General features: G+C 36.8%; 1 protein-coding gene across 8 annotated transcripts in view; it reads left to right on the top strand.

Annotated features, from left to right (window-relative positions):
• The window catches only part of SCEL (sciellin), a 98,687-nt gene that overhangs the window by 49,998 nt on the left and 35,588 nt on the right, over positions 1–13,101 (top strand). For 6 of the 8 annotated variants that reach the window (XM_074329415.2, XM_019742559.3, XM_019742553.3 and 3 more), the window contains 7 exons: positions 274–333; positions 4,449–4,493; positions 5,681–5,740; positions 6,042–6,101; positions 8,094–8,162; positions 9,084–9,143; positions 10,669–10,728. In XM_074329415.2, coding sequence (XP_074185516.1) covers positions 274–333; positions 4,449–4,493; positions 5,681–5,740; positions 6,042–6,101; positions 8,094–8,162; positions 9,084–9,143; positions 10,669–10,728 — 414 coding nt within the window. The remainder of the gene's footprint in view (positions 1–273; positions 334–4,448; positions 4,494–5,680; positions 5,741–6,041; positions 6,102–8,093; positions 8,163–9,083; positions 9,144–10,668; positions 10,729–13,101) is intronic. The other 2 variants (XM_019742557.3, XM_074329414.2) reach the window with 1 other exon arrangement.

The raw sequence follows: 13,101 nt of genomic DNA, 5'->3' as shown, positions 1-13,101 counted from the left end.
AATTGCAAGTCTTTAGGAGAAACTGTAGTTATTTCAATGAGCACTGGATGGCAGAGGCAGTGCCAGGTGGAACGATACTAGCGTTTGTGTGTGTGTGTGTGTGTGTGTGTGTGTGTGTGTGTGTGTGACGATATTTTGTTATTCAGTTAGACTCAGTAATTCCTTAATAGCACTTGAATTATCACTTTCTTGACTGAACACAGTGATGAATTTTAGCTGTTTCAAAGATAGCTCTACTGTCATTGACTTGTATTTATTTTCCATTGTTTGAAGTTGTCAGGATCTTGAGAATATCGTCAAAGTGGCTACTTCACTTCAGAAAACTGACAAAGGGTGAGATCCCAGAGCTTCGAGCTTGGTCTTTTTCTTCTCTTTATGTTTCAAAAATGCTTAACCAATAGCTTAACGTTCCCAATATGAACAAACTCCCAATGCTGTTTATTGGCTAGAATTTAAAAGAAGAAAGAATCGGTGTCCTTAGGTGTGTGCCTGAAAATTGGGTGGTACTGATATTTATGGATATTTTTCTTCCTCTGCTTCCTCTTCTGGTGCCTGTACACATCCCAATGACCTCAGCTGTCCATGGTTTTGACCTAATTCTAAACCACCTAATTCCAATTCCAATTTACGATATCAGGCTTTTCTCGGCTCTTTTTCTAAGTGTCTTGTTCTTATTTATGTTGCTTGTCCGGTTCTCTACTTATCTGTCTCCCTAGGACTCCCATTGAGAAAGTGCCAGGCCACATTCAATTTCCTTATGAAATAGGCGATTTCCTGTCTTCTCTGTTCTTTGACTCAGGCAAGCTCACCTTTCTGCAATCATTCTTGAGTCATCCGTGTCTGCTCTCCTCTGTGCAGTATCAGGCATGTACGGCTTAAATGTCAGAAGTGTCTCTCACGCTCACATGGCCTTAGCCCAGTGCAAACTCTCATGACTCCAGCACAGGTTATTATTTGCTTACACTCCTGCAGTCTCTCTTCCCACTAAACCATTACTACCCATCATTGCCAGAGTTCTCTTTCTAAGATTCTGCTCGAATAACCACTCCACTGGCTCCCCATTGCCTATCAATGATGTAAAACCTCATTCAAGGCCCTTGCCAATGTGGCTCCATCCGAACATTCCAGAGTTATTTCTGACTTAACCCTTACAGTTACCCTACATTCAATAGGAAATCCAACCATTTCCTTTCCACAGTTTCCAGATACTCTGCCTTTGTTTATGCCATTCTACCCCATGGCAGTTTTTTCCATCCTGAGGCCACCATACCAATCCATCCAAATCCTATCCATTTTTCAAGATCCAGATCAAATATCACCTCTGTGAAGTCTTCCCTGCATGACCAAGTGAGCTATGACTTCTGCTTCTCTAAGCTATTAGAGCCCCACTATTCATGTTTTAGAACAGCTAATCATATTTAATGTTGCTTCATGTTATTTGTCTAAATGTCTCATCGTCTATCATTTCTTGACTCTCTTAAGAGCAGACAGTTTGTCTTATTCACTGTATGTCATTTGCTGAATCTGACATGATGCTTTGTACAAAGTAGGTGTTTAATAATAGAATGTGGTAAAATGATAAGCAGTGACAAAACCTTGAGTATAAACATTTCGTAGTTTAAATCCCATGCCTACAAATTCTTTCTATTTTTATGGAATTTAGCAATGCTTGGAGTGTTATTAGGGATTGCAGGCTCAGTCAAAAGAACAAGAGAAGCAGAAACGAGTTAGCTCTTCTGTGCAAAATCATAAACAACAGAGGAGCTCTGGACGCAGATGGGGACTCTAGAAAGTATCCTTAATGTTTCATTTCCATTTTTTCTCTCATTAAGTGCCTAGATCTGTAATTTTATTTATTTATTTTTGTTTGTGGCAATATTTCATTTTTAATAGGGATTAAAAAGAGACTGTTTTTGGTGGGTGACAGGGTGGTTTACAGGAGAGATAAGTGAGTGATGCTGAAGAGAACTTACAGTTTGTCATAAATCAAGCAAAAACAATGAGAATGGCAGTTAGTTTAACTTTCCTGTCCGCTTTCCCAGCCATAATGCACGAATTCCACAGCTAGATACATTCTTCACAGGGAGAAGTTGCTGCTTTGACAGGGGCCAGGGAAAATGTCTGTCGCATCAATAGCAGAGTGTTGTGACTGTGGGATGTCCGGAGGGACTAGAAATAGCTTTATTTATCCGACCTGCTCTTTGTGATATTCCTTTGTGAAATGGACTGTTACTTTTATCTGATTAAGAGCATTTAATTTATTGCAAATGCAATGGTGAAACTTAATATCCAAAGCTTTCATCAATTTAAGGTCATTTTAAAAGGTGAACTTCCTCATTCAGAATGCAATCTCCATTTTATTTAATTTACCACAGAGTGTCTTCTCATGATTTATGCTAATTTTCTTGTGATAAACATGAGCAACCCCAAATGCTGCTAATCTCATCATTGTGACTCAAACCAGTCAGAAAGGTCTGTGGCTAAAATTTACAGGATTCTTAATTGCCCTTTCCCTTGGGGATATGGGCAGATTCACAGCCTGAGAGTTGGAAGGTAGAATTTCAAGCAAGAAAAGACAATGGGACATTGTGTCAGGGGACTGGGTAAAGTTCGAACCACATGAGAATAGAACGGTAATCAATTTTTTCACCGTCAGTAACTTTTGTATTTCAGCATTTATTCTCAGCCTTCCCTCCTACCACTGAATGCACAATATTACATGGAAGGAATCATCTATGGCTGCTGATGTAGTGTGTGCTTAGTTTTTCTGAGAGGACTGCCCCAGCAGCTACTCTGTCACTACCTCTGCTAGACCTCTTCAAAGTACATATGTGACTTAGTGACTCTATACCTCTAAGACTGAGCCAAAGTCTTGGTGTCTTTAAATGCAGTTTAAAAAATAAATATAGCTAGCATTTATTAAATTAAAAACTTAGTATTGACCGGGAACTGTTTAATATAATGGCCAAAATTAATTGAGAGTTTATGACTTGCCAGACATCATGCTAAACATGTTACACTCATTAGTTTGATTCTTTTATGAGATGGGTACAACTGGTATTCTTATTTTACAGGTGGAAAAATTGAGGCAAGAGGTTAGGTAACTCACCCAGAGTCGCCAACTAATCAGTGGTGAATCCTAGATTCAAATCCAGGAATCCCTAACTTGGGAGCCTGAATGCGTTAACTACTGTGTTACTGAGCCTACTGGTCAACACCAGTGATGACTCAGGAAGAAAAAGGAACATTGAGAAAGTGTGGGAAACATGTGATTCTAGAGCAGGGAGAAGGGAGAACTAACACTTATGAACTGAAAAACTGGATGAGGAAAGCAAGAGAAATAGGGGTGAAGTTGGTGGACAGAAAAGTTGAGGACAGAACAGGAGCAGGAAACCCACTGAGGCTGCCTTCTTGGGAGAGAGAGCTGAGCTCCTGTGATTTTAAGGGATATTTTGGATCCAGGGTTTAGATTAAACAGTTTGTTCATGAAGAAGCATCCAGAAAGTTACAGTTTTCAAATATGGAAATAACATAGCAAATTTAGCTGTCCTGGAATAAGGTAGAATAGAATTCAAGAAGGAAGCCAGACTTACATATAAACAAGTGTTTTCTAATAGCTGCTTTGTGCAATTACATTATACAAAGATAGAATCTATAATTAGTCAATGTACCTATATTTGTTGATTCAGTTAAAAACCTGTATTCAGCATCTATTGTATGAAAGACACTGCATTAAAGACTTAAGAGGATCCAAGGTAAAATACAGTTCTAAATTTTTTTAATTAAAGTTTATTGGGGTGCCAATTGTTAGTAAAGTTACATAGATTTAAGGTATACAGTTCTGTGTTACATCATCTATAAATCCCATTGTGTGCTCACCACCCAGAGTCAGTTCTCCTTCTATCACCATATATTTGATCCCCCTTATCCTCATCTCCCACCCCCCACCGCCCTTACCGTCTCATAACCACTAAACTATTGTCTGTGTTTATGAGTTTTTGTTTCTCATTTGTTTGTCTTGTTCTTTTGTTGTTTTTGGTTTATATACCAATTTTGAGTGGTGTGTGTTTGTGTGTGTGTGTGTGTGTCTATGTGTCTGTACATGCTCCTGTGTGTAGGAGCAGGGACATTAACAAGAGACAAGTGTGCAATTGCTATATTAAAAGCGTAGTAATCTAAGTATTGTAAATAAGATGAAAAAAAATAATAATAATGCTGCAAGGATTCCAAAAATGGAGCGGACTCTATTCAGTTGAAAGACTGAGAAAGATTCTTTGGAGAAAGGTATTGGAGGGGAGCACTGAAGGATAGACAGGATTTTTGTAGGTGTTAAAGGGGGCATGTATGTTGCATTTCAGAGAACTCAGAAATAGTTGTTTTAAGGTGAATCTGCCCTTTGACTCTGGGCAGGATTTTACTGATGTGAGATATTTTTTTCTCTCCAAAAGCGAAGAATTGGATAATATCATCAAAATGAACAAAAGCTTGAATAGGTAAGATTTTAAAACATTTATTTTTTGCTTTATTACTGAATTGCATATTGATTTCTCACATCTTTTCAGTATTTGAGCAAGAGGACCCACATACTGGGCTCGCCAAAATCTTGACTAGAAAGCTTGCAGAAATCATCATCATTTCATCATTATTATTAATGGTTATTACAATCTAAAGCTTCTAATATTAAAGTATTTTTGATTTTCATACTCCATTGTTTTAATAAGGCAGTTTTCTGCCTTAATAAATAACCACATTTCTCTTCCTGAAATATTAATGTTAGTATGTAAACAGAGTTTGGTTTGGTCACTCAATGCTTTTAATTTAACTAGTACAAAACCACTATTTTCATAGTCAACATTATCTCATTTAGTTTGAATCATTTATAATGGCATACTTTAAAAATTACAAAAATTGAGGTTTGTGTTAGAGGGGTGTGGAATTTTAATGATCTCTCTGTTACTTTGCATAGTAACATACTAAATGGACAGGAGAAACACAGAGAAGGAGAAACAAAGAGCATGTCAAATGAATTCATTGGTCAAGAGGTGTGGTTTTTATACCCTCCTCTGACAGTACTAATTCATATGACCACATGACTCACCAGCAACAACTCACTTAAATGTGCTGCTTTTCAGTTTTCTCATTTATTAAGAGAGGAGCTATTAAATCAAGAATCACAGACTCCATGACCTACTAAGGCTAGGTATGTGTAAATGGATGAAGGGAGCTGACTAGCTGAAACGTAGGGGGAGTGCCCTGTTCAGAGCGTCTAGTTGTTTCTCATCTCCAGCCGATGGTTGCCACCTGAGAATGCGAGCCCAGCATTGCAAGATATTTTCAGGAGATACTGAAAATCCAGGTTTCTATGTGTCATGGACATCTTGTAAATGTTGGCTCACATTAAAAATAAAAACACTCCATGAGCTTCCCCAAAAAAACACATCGTGGATCTACTATGGCTTGTGTATCTCCATATTGTATCTTTTATTGTCTCTAAGGTCCACTGCATTTAAAATTTTGAGTATGAAAATACCAGTTTAGAATAAAGCACTTTCAAAAATTGTGGCTCATCTTTCCCAACCAGCTTCTATTTCCTATCTTATATGTAAACTGATCTATGTTTCTATAGAGTTAAGTATCCGTTATTACCACTGACAAGGTTTTTTATTTAATACATTTAAAGAAATCAAGGTCTTGATGGTATCTTCAGAGCAACTCCTAAGGCAGAGCGAACAGAGAAAAGGTGAGTGTATCTGTCTCTAACCTGAAAATCTGATCTCCCAGATTGCTTGTTTTATTCTTTCCGACATTAGCTGGAAGGGAGTTGTACCCTCTGGCATGAAAATGCACTAGCAGATGGGGTAGCGCCCTCAGTGTTGTACATTTAGTTCAGACATAATTGCCCAGAAGGATTTCTGCTCTTACATTCACTAAGAGTAAATGAGCAATTCAGGAAGAACGTTTATTGCCTCTGACCTTTCCAGATACCACACAGTTTTATTTCAATATTCAGTCTTTTATTTGAATTTCTTTGTGTTTTACAGAGCCCAAAGCCTTGAAAACCTCCTCTTTTTGAATATTCGGACAGACAAAGATGGCAAAGGGTAAGGTCTGATTAAGACTCTTGCAGGCGTCTTTGAGTGAGTAGTAGACTGGATCCCATTTTCTGGGTGAGACCTCCTGCTCAGAACAAGGGCCGTGAGGCTGGTGGAACAGGCCTGGATCAGGGTCAGGAGGTGGGGTGAATATCTTAGTGCTGGCTCTGCCACCATCGATCTGCGCAACCCCAGTCAAGTCACCTAACGTCTGGAGACCTCTACTTCCTCATTCCGTAAAATGAATGACCTACATGATCTCCACGTTCCCTTTAAATCTAAAAATGGAAGAAATCTGGCTATTATAAGTAGTGGACAATTGAACTCAATATAGTTATTATAAGACATGTGATGCTGGGAGCATAGCCCTTCCCCATTGAAATCATTATAATATACTAAGGCCGTTTTCAGTTGGAATCTTGGTTCGGTCACTTAGTATGTATATCTCATATCTCAGATATATCTGTAAATACCTCAAAGTCAAGGGCCATGCTTTTATTTATTTATTTAATTTATTTTGTCTCATAAAAAGGCTTAACGAATGATCAGTAACTGAACTATTAGCATGTAAGAGGTTAACTTAGAGTTCTAGACCATTACTGATGCACTAGAAAATTGACTTCTGTTACTGATATTATTTTGCGTGTTGAAGGAAACCAAACTCCCAACAGTTTCATTAAAGAAAATCCCAGATCAGTCAAAAATGACAATGACTGAAGAATTGATGAGATCTCTGTTTTTATCTCAGATTGGCTGTTTACCTTGTACTTGATTAGTCATTAAGTTTGCCTTCCTAACATGATAATTATGTCTGTTGTCTTGGTTATCTTTAAAAATTATTTATCGGTGCCAGTCTGTGCTTAGAATGGTATTCTAGCTTTGCAAGCCACTCCTGACAGATGCATTCTCAACTCTCTGAGATGCACAACACTTAAAGTCTATATGATAGAAGTGTTGGTAATAATAATCCCACAGACGTCGATGCTTGTTAGCAATATATTATTATACTGTAAATATGCAGGCATTGTTGCGGTGAATTTTTTTCAAGTGGAGAACAAATGAACTGGGAGAATAGTTCTCTAAGTGGTTATATGTGCGTCACAGGAAAAGAGATTTCAGATATTTAAAAAATGAGGTTTGGGAAGTTTCACAAAAATGGTAGAAAATAGGAAAAGTGGCATGATTATCACAAGTAATCATTTCCTGGGCGAGAAAGGAGAAAAGAGAAGTGATTTGTAACCTAGGATAACTGGGCTTTGATGCAGGAATGACTGTTGGTATAGTAGGGAGAGTCCATGGTTCCTTTTCCTTTTTTCCCTCCCTTCCTTTTTTCTTATACTGAAAGAAACTAAAATGTCAATAGTCTTATCACAGTGAAATCAGAGACAGATGAAAAGAGCAAAGGGGAATGCTTGGACAGTGGGGGAATTTAAAGGAATTAGCTTTTATATTCCCTAATAGTTTTGATCAATTGCCAGGTGAACGTTTTATTGTCTGTGGTCAATTTATCTGAAGTACTGGAGCCATCATAGAGTTATTTCTACTTTTCCAAGGTTACTTCAGAACCTTGAACTTTTTACTAAAAATGACTTGTCTAAATCTTCAAGGTGTTCAGATTTCAAATGTGGATCACCTGATTTCTACCCAATGTGAATGATTTTCATGTTTAAAGAAGACAGTGTCTCAACAGATATATTAGTTTCCCACCAACCCACCCTCAAAGGATAAAGAAAGCAAAAGCTGAGACCTATAGGGAACTAATATTTTTAACTGAATTTAATCATAACTGAGTAATGGTTGGGACCTTATTGTTAGGATAATTAGTAGATCTCTTCAGCATTTTGCATGAGTTCTAGACACTTGAATTAATTATCTCTAAGGAATTCTAATGCTTTAGGTGCTGATAACATCTCACTCCTGTTGTGAGAAATCTGCTGTTGTCAAAAGAGATTGAATTGCTCTCTCTCCTCTCTCTGTTGCTCTGCCCCCCCTCCCCCCAAGGTTACAAAGAAACCGAGGCCTTGGAAGTCTTATTGAAGTTAATCAAAGGACTGACAAAAATGAGAAAGGGTAAGTAAAGCTTCTGCGTTGATGGGGCTCTCTTTTTTCGGGTTAGCTTTGTACATGTTATTAGAAATGGGAGTGTTATGCTCTCCTCTGTCAGAGATGAACTGTTGCACTTTTAGGCCTGTCAGAGGTAGGCAAAGGAATAGGGTGAATGCTGTTTCCATAGGACAACATATGTGAGTTACATGAAAGTAAGTGCAGGGAAATGAACTACATAGTCTCTTATTCTGTACTTTCTTTAAAAAATTTAAAAAGCGAGCCAAATTTTATATTTAAATTAAGAAATATAGAAGACAAAATTGCAAAGGGAGAGGTATGTTGGCAAGTTTTTCAAAACTGATTTAAAATAAGTACAGCTGTGGAAATTAATAAAGGTAAGCTAAGGGTAATCACATCAAAGGTTTTTCTGGTCGTCTGGCCCTGGAAACATCTGACACACTTTCAGAGAAAATTGAATGTAACCTAACTGGCATAAAGTTTTCGTGTTTTTCCAGAGAAGCCATGATCTCAAAAGGATCATCAAAGCAAATGACAGAGCAGATAAAACTAACAGAGAATGAGAACTGCTTTGATGTATCTGCATCTTGGTTTTTCCTCCTCAATTAATTGTGTGATTTTTCTCAGTGATATTGAGGGGGTCACATCTTTATCTTCTCTCATCTGTGTCTGATCCCTGCTGCCCTGACTTTCACTTTGGAGGATCTGCAGTACATTCTATCTAAATATACATTTACATATAGCCCAATAAAATCCCAGTGATTAATTTAACTATATTATTGATAGGCAATTTTATAATAAAAATGAATTTAACATCAATATAATAATTTTCTCTATCATCTTGAATTAATCATTAATACCATGGAATGTTTATATATATAATATAATGGGAATACTTTGAAACTAATCTAAACCTTTTTTCTACAGAAGTGAAGACCTTAATAATGATATTAAAGTGAATCCCAAAGGAAGGGAAAATACTATTGGGTAATATACTCATTAGTGTCTTTAAATCTGATTTCTGTGCCAATAAGATAAAATGACTAGGCATTTTAACTTCACAACCATATTTTATGAGCATGGAATTGGGCAATAATGATGGGTCATATGACCTTCCTTCTTACTCTCAAAAAATTGGCTTATTTTTGAAGAATTATCCCAATGTTCAATAATGAGTTGCCTTTTCTCCTAGATTCTGGGCTTTGATTTGTTTTTTTGTTTTGCTTTTTTGTTTGTTTGTGACATTATTCTTTGTTGTTTTTTGTTTTGTTTTAAAGTTTATTGAGGTGACAATTGTTAGTAAAGTTACATAGATTTCAGGTGTACAATTCTTCAATACATCATCTATATATCACGTTGTGTGTTCACCACCCAGAGTCAGTTCTCTTTCCATCACCATATATTTGATCCCCTTTACCCTCTTCTACCATCCTCCTCCCCTCTTACTCTCTGGTAACCACTAAACTATTGTCTGCATCTATGAGTTTTTGTTTCTTCACAAGACAAACAAATGATTTGTTTTTAACAATGAATTACTAATTGAATTTTGTTGTGTCTAAAGAAAGCAGTCTTGACAACACTTTCAAAGTGGATCTCTAAAATAATAAAGATAGCCAAGAGTAAGGCTTGACTAAAACTCATGTAAATTAACATCTTTAAGGATGGTGGTCTCCGAAGGCAGCCCAGGGGAGGGGCTGGGCAGGTACATGCACTTGGAGTAAGGACATTCCACCACTTCTCCTTTTTTTCAGGTCTGTGTGGACATGGCAGCAGTACTTAGTCATGATAGTTCTGCCATCCCTACTGCCCCTTCTGGTTCAGGTTCTGCCCCTTTTGGTGTTATTCAATCTGTTTTAATGAGGGGAATATGTGTCCCCTGAGAAGAGAATCATAAAATTTTCTACCATGTAATGTATGTTTTCTTATCTTGTATAACTCACCATAAAATCTAATTATTTTAAAAGGTTTGGGTTGGGGGAATGGTTGAGTTTACATGAAAGCATATATTCTTTTACTACTTTCTAATATTTATTATTGATAATATTTATTAGTTTTAATGTTGTCAAATTAATATTATTATTAACATTATTCTTATTTTTTTTAAACAGAATAGGCAGTTACATCTGATTTCTTGAGCAAATATTTATATTCTGTCTGGATCCAGTATAGAATATTATCTAACTTGCATTACTTTAATAATGCCCTTTTGAGATATTCTAACAAGATGTATCTGAGGGAAAATTGATTTTGTTAAATAACAAGTTTCACGTATACTTATTTTGAGAACAAAACAAATTAAAAACACATATGGTCTTTGTTAACAAATAAGGAAGCTGAAATGGTCTTCAGCTCAAGATGTAAGAGAAAAATTTTCATTTGCAGTTGGAACTTTAAAAATTACATTGATAGAGAACTTAAATATTTACCACTTCTTAATCTTTCCAAACATTTGTTCACTTGATTAGTTTTTTATTTTAACAAAATTTATTAAAACTCCTTTCCTTACTCAAAGAACACAAGACTTCAGTGGCCGTATTAAAGTGAATCCTGAAACAAACACAAATATGAAGAGGTAAGACATTTAAAACTTTTTCCTCCTCCTTTGTCTGGCATTTATAAGCTCATCAAAATTCTGCATGCTTGTATTCAGGACAGTAAGTTAAAATTCAAGCCAAAGTTGAGCTCCCTTTGTCCAAAACACACCATATTAAGCAGTTCTGTACAACTGATATACAGAAATGATCTCTCTTGCATTTTATTCTTGGGTGAAGTTTGAGATCAGGTAGATTTTGAGAAATTAAGTGGGAATTTTGACTGACCTCTTTGAGCTAAGTGAGTTATTTCTTTGAATGTGTGTGTGTGTGTGTGTGTGTGTGTGTGTGTGTAAGTCCATGTGTGTATTATTTAGGGTTCTTCAGAAAAACAGAACCAATAGGATATCTATATCTCTATCTATCATCTATCATCTATTATCTATCTATCTATATCTATCGAGAGATTGATTGATTGATTGATTGATTATAAGGAATTGGCTTATCCTGAGAAGTCCCAAGATCTGTATTTAGCTAGCTAGAGACCTAGGTCAGCCAGTGGTATAGTTCCAAGTCCAAATCCAAAGACCTGAGAACCTAGGAGAGCTGATGGTGTAAATTCTAGTCCAAGGGTAGGAGAAGACTGATGTTGCAGATTAAGGAGACAGGTAGGCAAAGTCCCCACTTAGTCAACTTTTTTGCTCTGTCCAGGACTTCAACTGATTGGATGGCGCCTACTCATGTCAGGGAGGGAAATCTGCTTTACTCAGTCTATGGATTCAAATGTTAATCTCATCCAAAAACACCCTCACAGACACAGTCAGAATAATGTTTGACCAAATATCTGGGACCCCGTGACCCAGTCAAGTTGACATATGAAATTAACCATCACAACGTGTGTGTATATAAGTGTATGTGTGTATGTATAAGTAGTGTGTGTGTATAAGTGTCTGTATGTGGGTGTGTAAGTAGTGTGTGTGTATATATATATACACACATAGTAGATATATAGTAGCACATATATATGTGTATATATATATGAACTATGTCTTCACATGTATAGTATATGTATGTGTATGAACTATGGTGTGTGTTTAAGATGAAGAGCTTAACAAAGTGTACTTCATTAAGAATTCTTCTACCCATGAATTGTCGAGTAAATCTGGAAAGCTTATGTCCTCTTGCTTTTTTATTTTTTAAAAAGCAGATGGAATATATTTGAAACTGTGCTTGTTGGCATGTTGCTGAAAACAGTGTACTAAATAATTCCATGTGGTTTTATTTGAACTCCTTTCCACTTAGTTAATTCAGTACATGATATTATTAGATTCTAAAATGTGTCACTGATGCCTGGGGCAGAAAAGCTGGGGCACGCGCTGTCAGGCTGTCCTGTTCTCAGTAGCTTGGATGGTCAGAGGCCCAGAGACTTGTACAATTTTGCAACCAACAGTCTGAGAAGAATGAATTGATTTCCTTGGCTACCTATCTGGTTCAGGGAGGTCACCTGAGGTAGTGAATGTGACAGGGAGTCCAAAAGACCTGGATTCAAATTCTGGCTCTGACACTAGCTAGCTGTGTCCCTGTGCCTCAATTTACTCATCTACAAAATGAGGGTCATAATACTATCATGCCTAGCACATAGTAGATACAAGTAACTGTTAGCAATAATGAGGATCCTGTGAGTTATGTTTCCTTAATTAGTTAGATACTCTTCAAATATTTAATTTACTTGGACTCTCCAAGAAAAAATCCATGTTTTCCTTTCTAATTGGTATTAAAGAGAGTATTTCAAATCATCACCTATTGGTTTTCATATGTTGGTGTGTGTGTGTGTATGCACGGCTATGTGTGTACATGGGTACACATGCATACAAATGTTTGTATGGATTCATGTGTGTATGATTATGAGTGCAAGGTTCTGCAGATCTTTTAAAAGTAAAACAAGATGACATTCCCTCCCTTATGAAAAACTCTCAATCTTATCCCATTTCAGGTAGAATAAAATTCTAACCTTTAGTAATGGCCTTTTACTTGTTTCAACAAAAGTCAGCCAAATTGATTCTTTTTCTATTCCAGGCTAATTCCTGCCGTATAACTTCTGCATGTGCTATTCCCATTCTGAGGAATGCCCTCCCCCCACATTGTCACATTCTTAAAGAGGTCATTTCTGACCCTTGAATGTAATTAAGTCAGCACCCCCTCCTCCAATCCCAGCACCACAGGCACCAGACATTCTTTTTAATTTTCTTCAATAGCATATATTGTTATCTGGAATTGTGGCATTCATTTATATGTTGGATGATGTATCGCCTGCGTCTCCTCATGTTAGAATGGAAACTTCATGAGGGTGAAGCCTATGCCTATTGTTCACAGCTATCCCATAGTAGGGCCCATAGTAGGCTTTCCATAACTGT

This window comes from Rhinolophus sinicus, chromosome 16 (assembly GCF_057876585.1).
Source record: "Rhinolophus sinicus isolate RSI-liver-muscle chromosome 16, RSI-T2T, whole genome shotgun sequence".
NCBI lineage: Eukaryota > Metazoa > Chordata > Mammalia > Chiroptera > Rhinolophidae > Rhinolophus > Rhinolophus sinicus.
The sequence above is the reverse complement of the archived record's forward strand: the minus strand, read 5'-3'. Positions and strand labels throughout refer to the sequence as shown.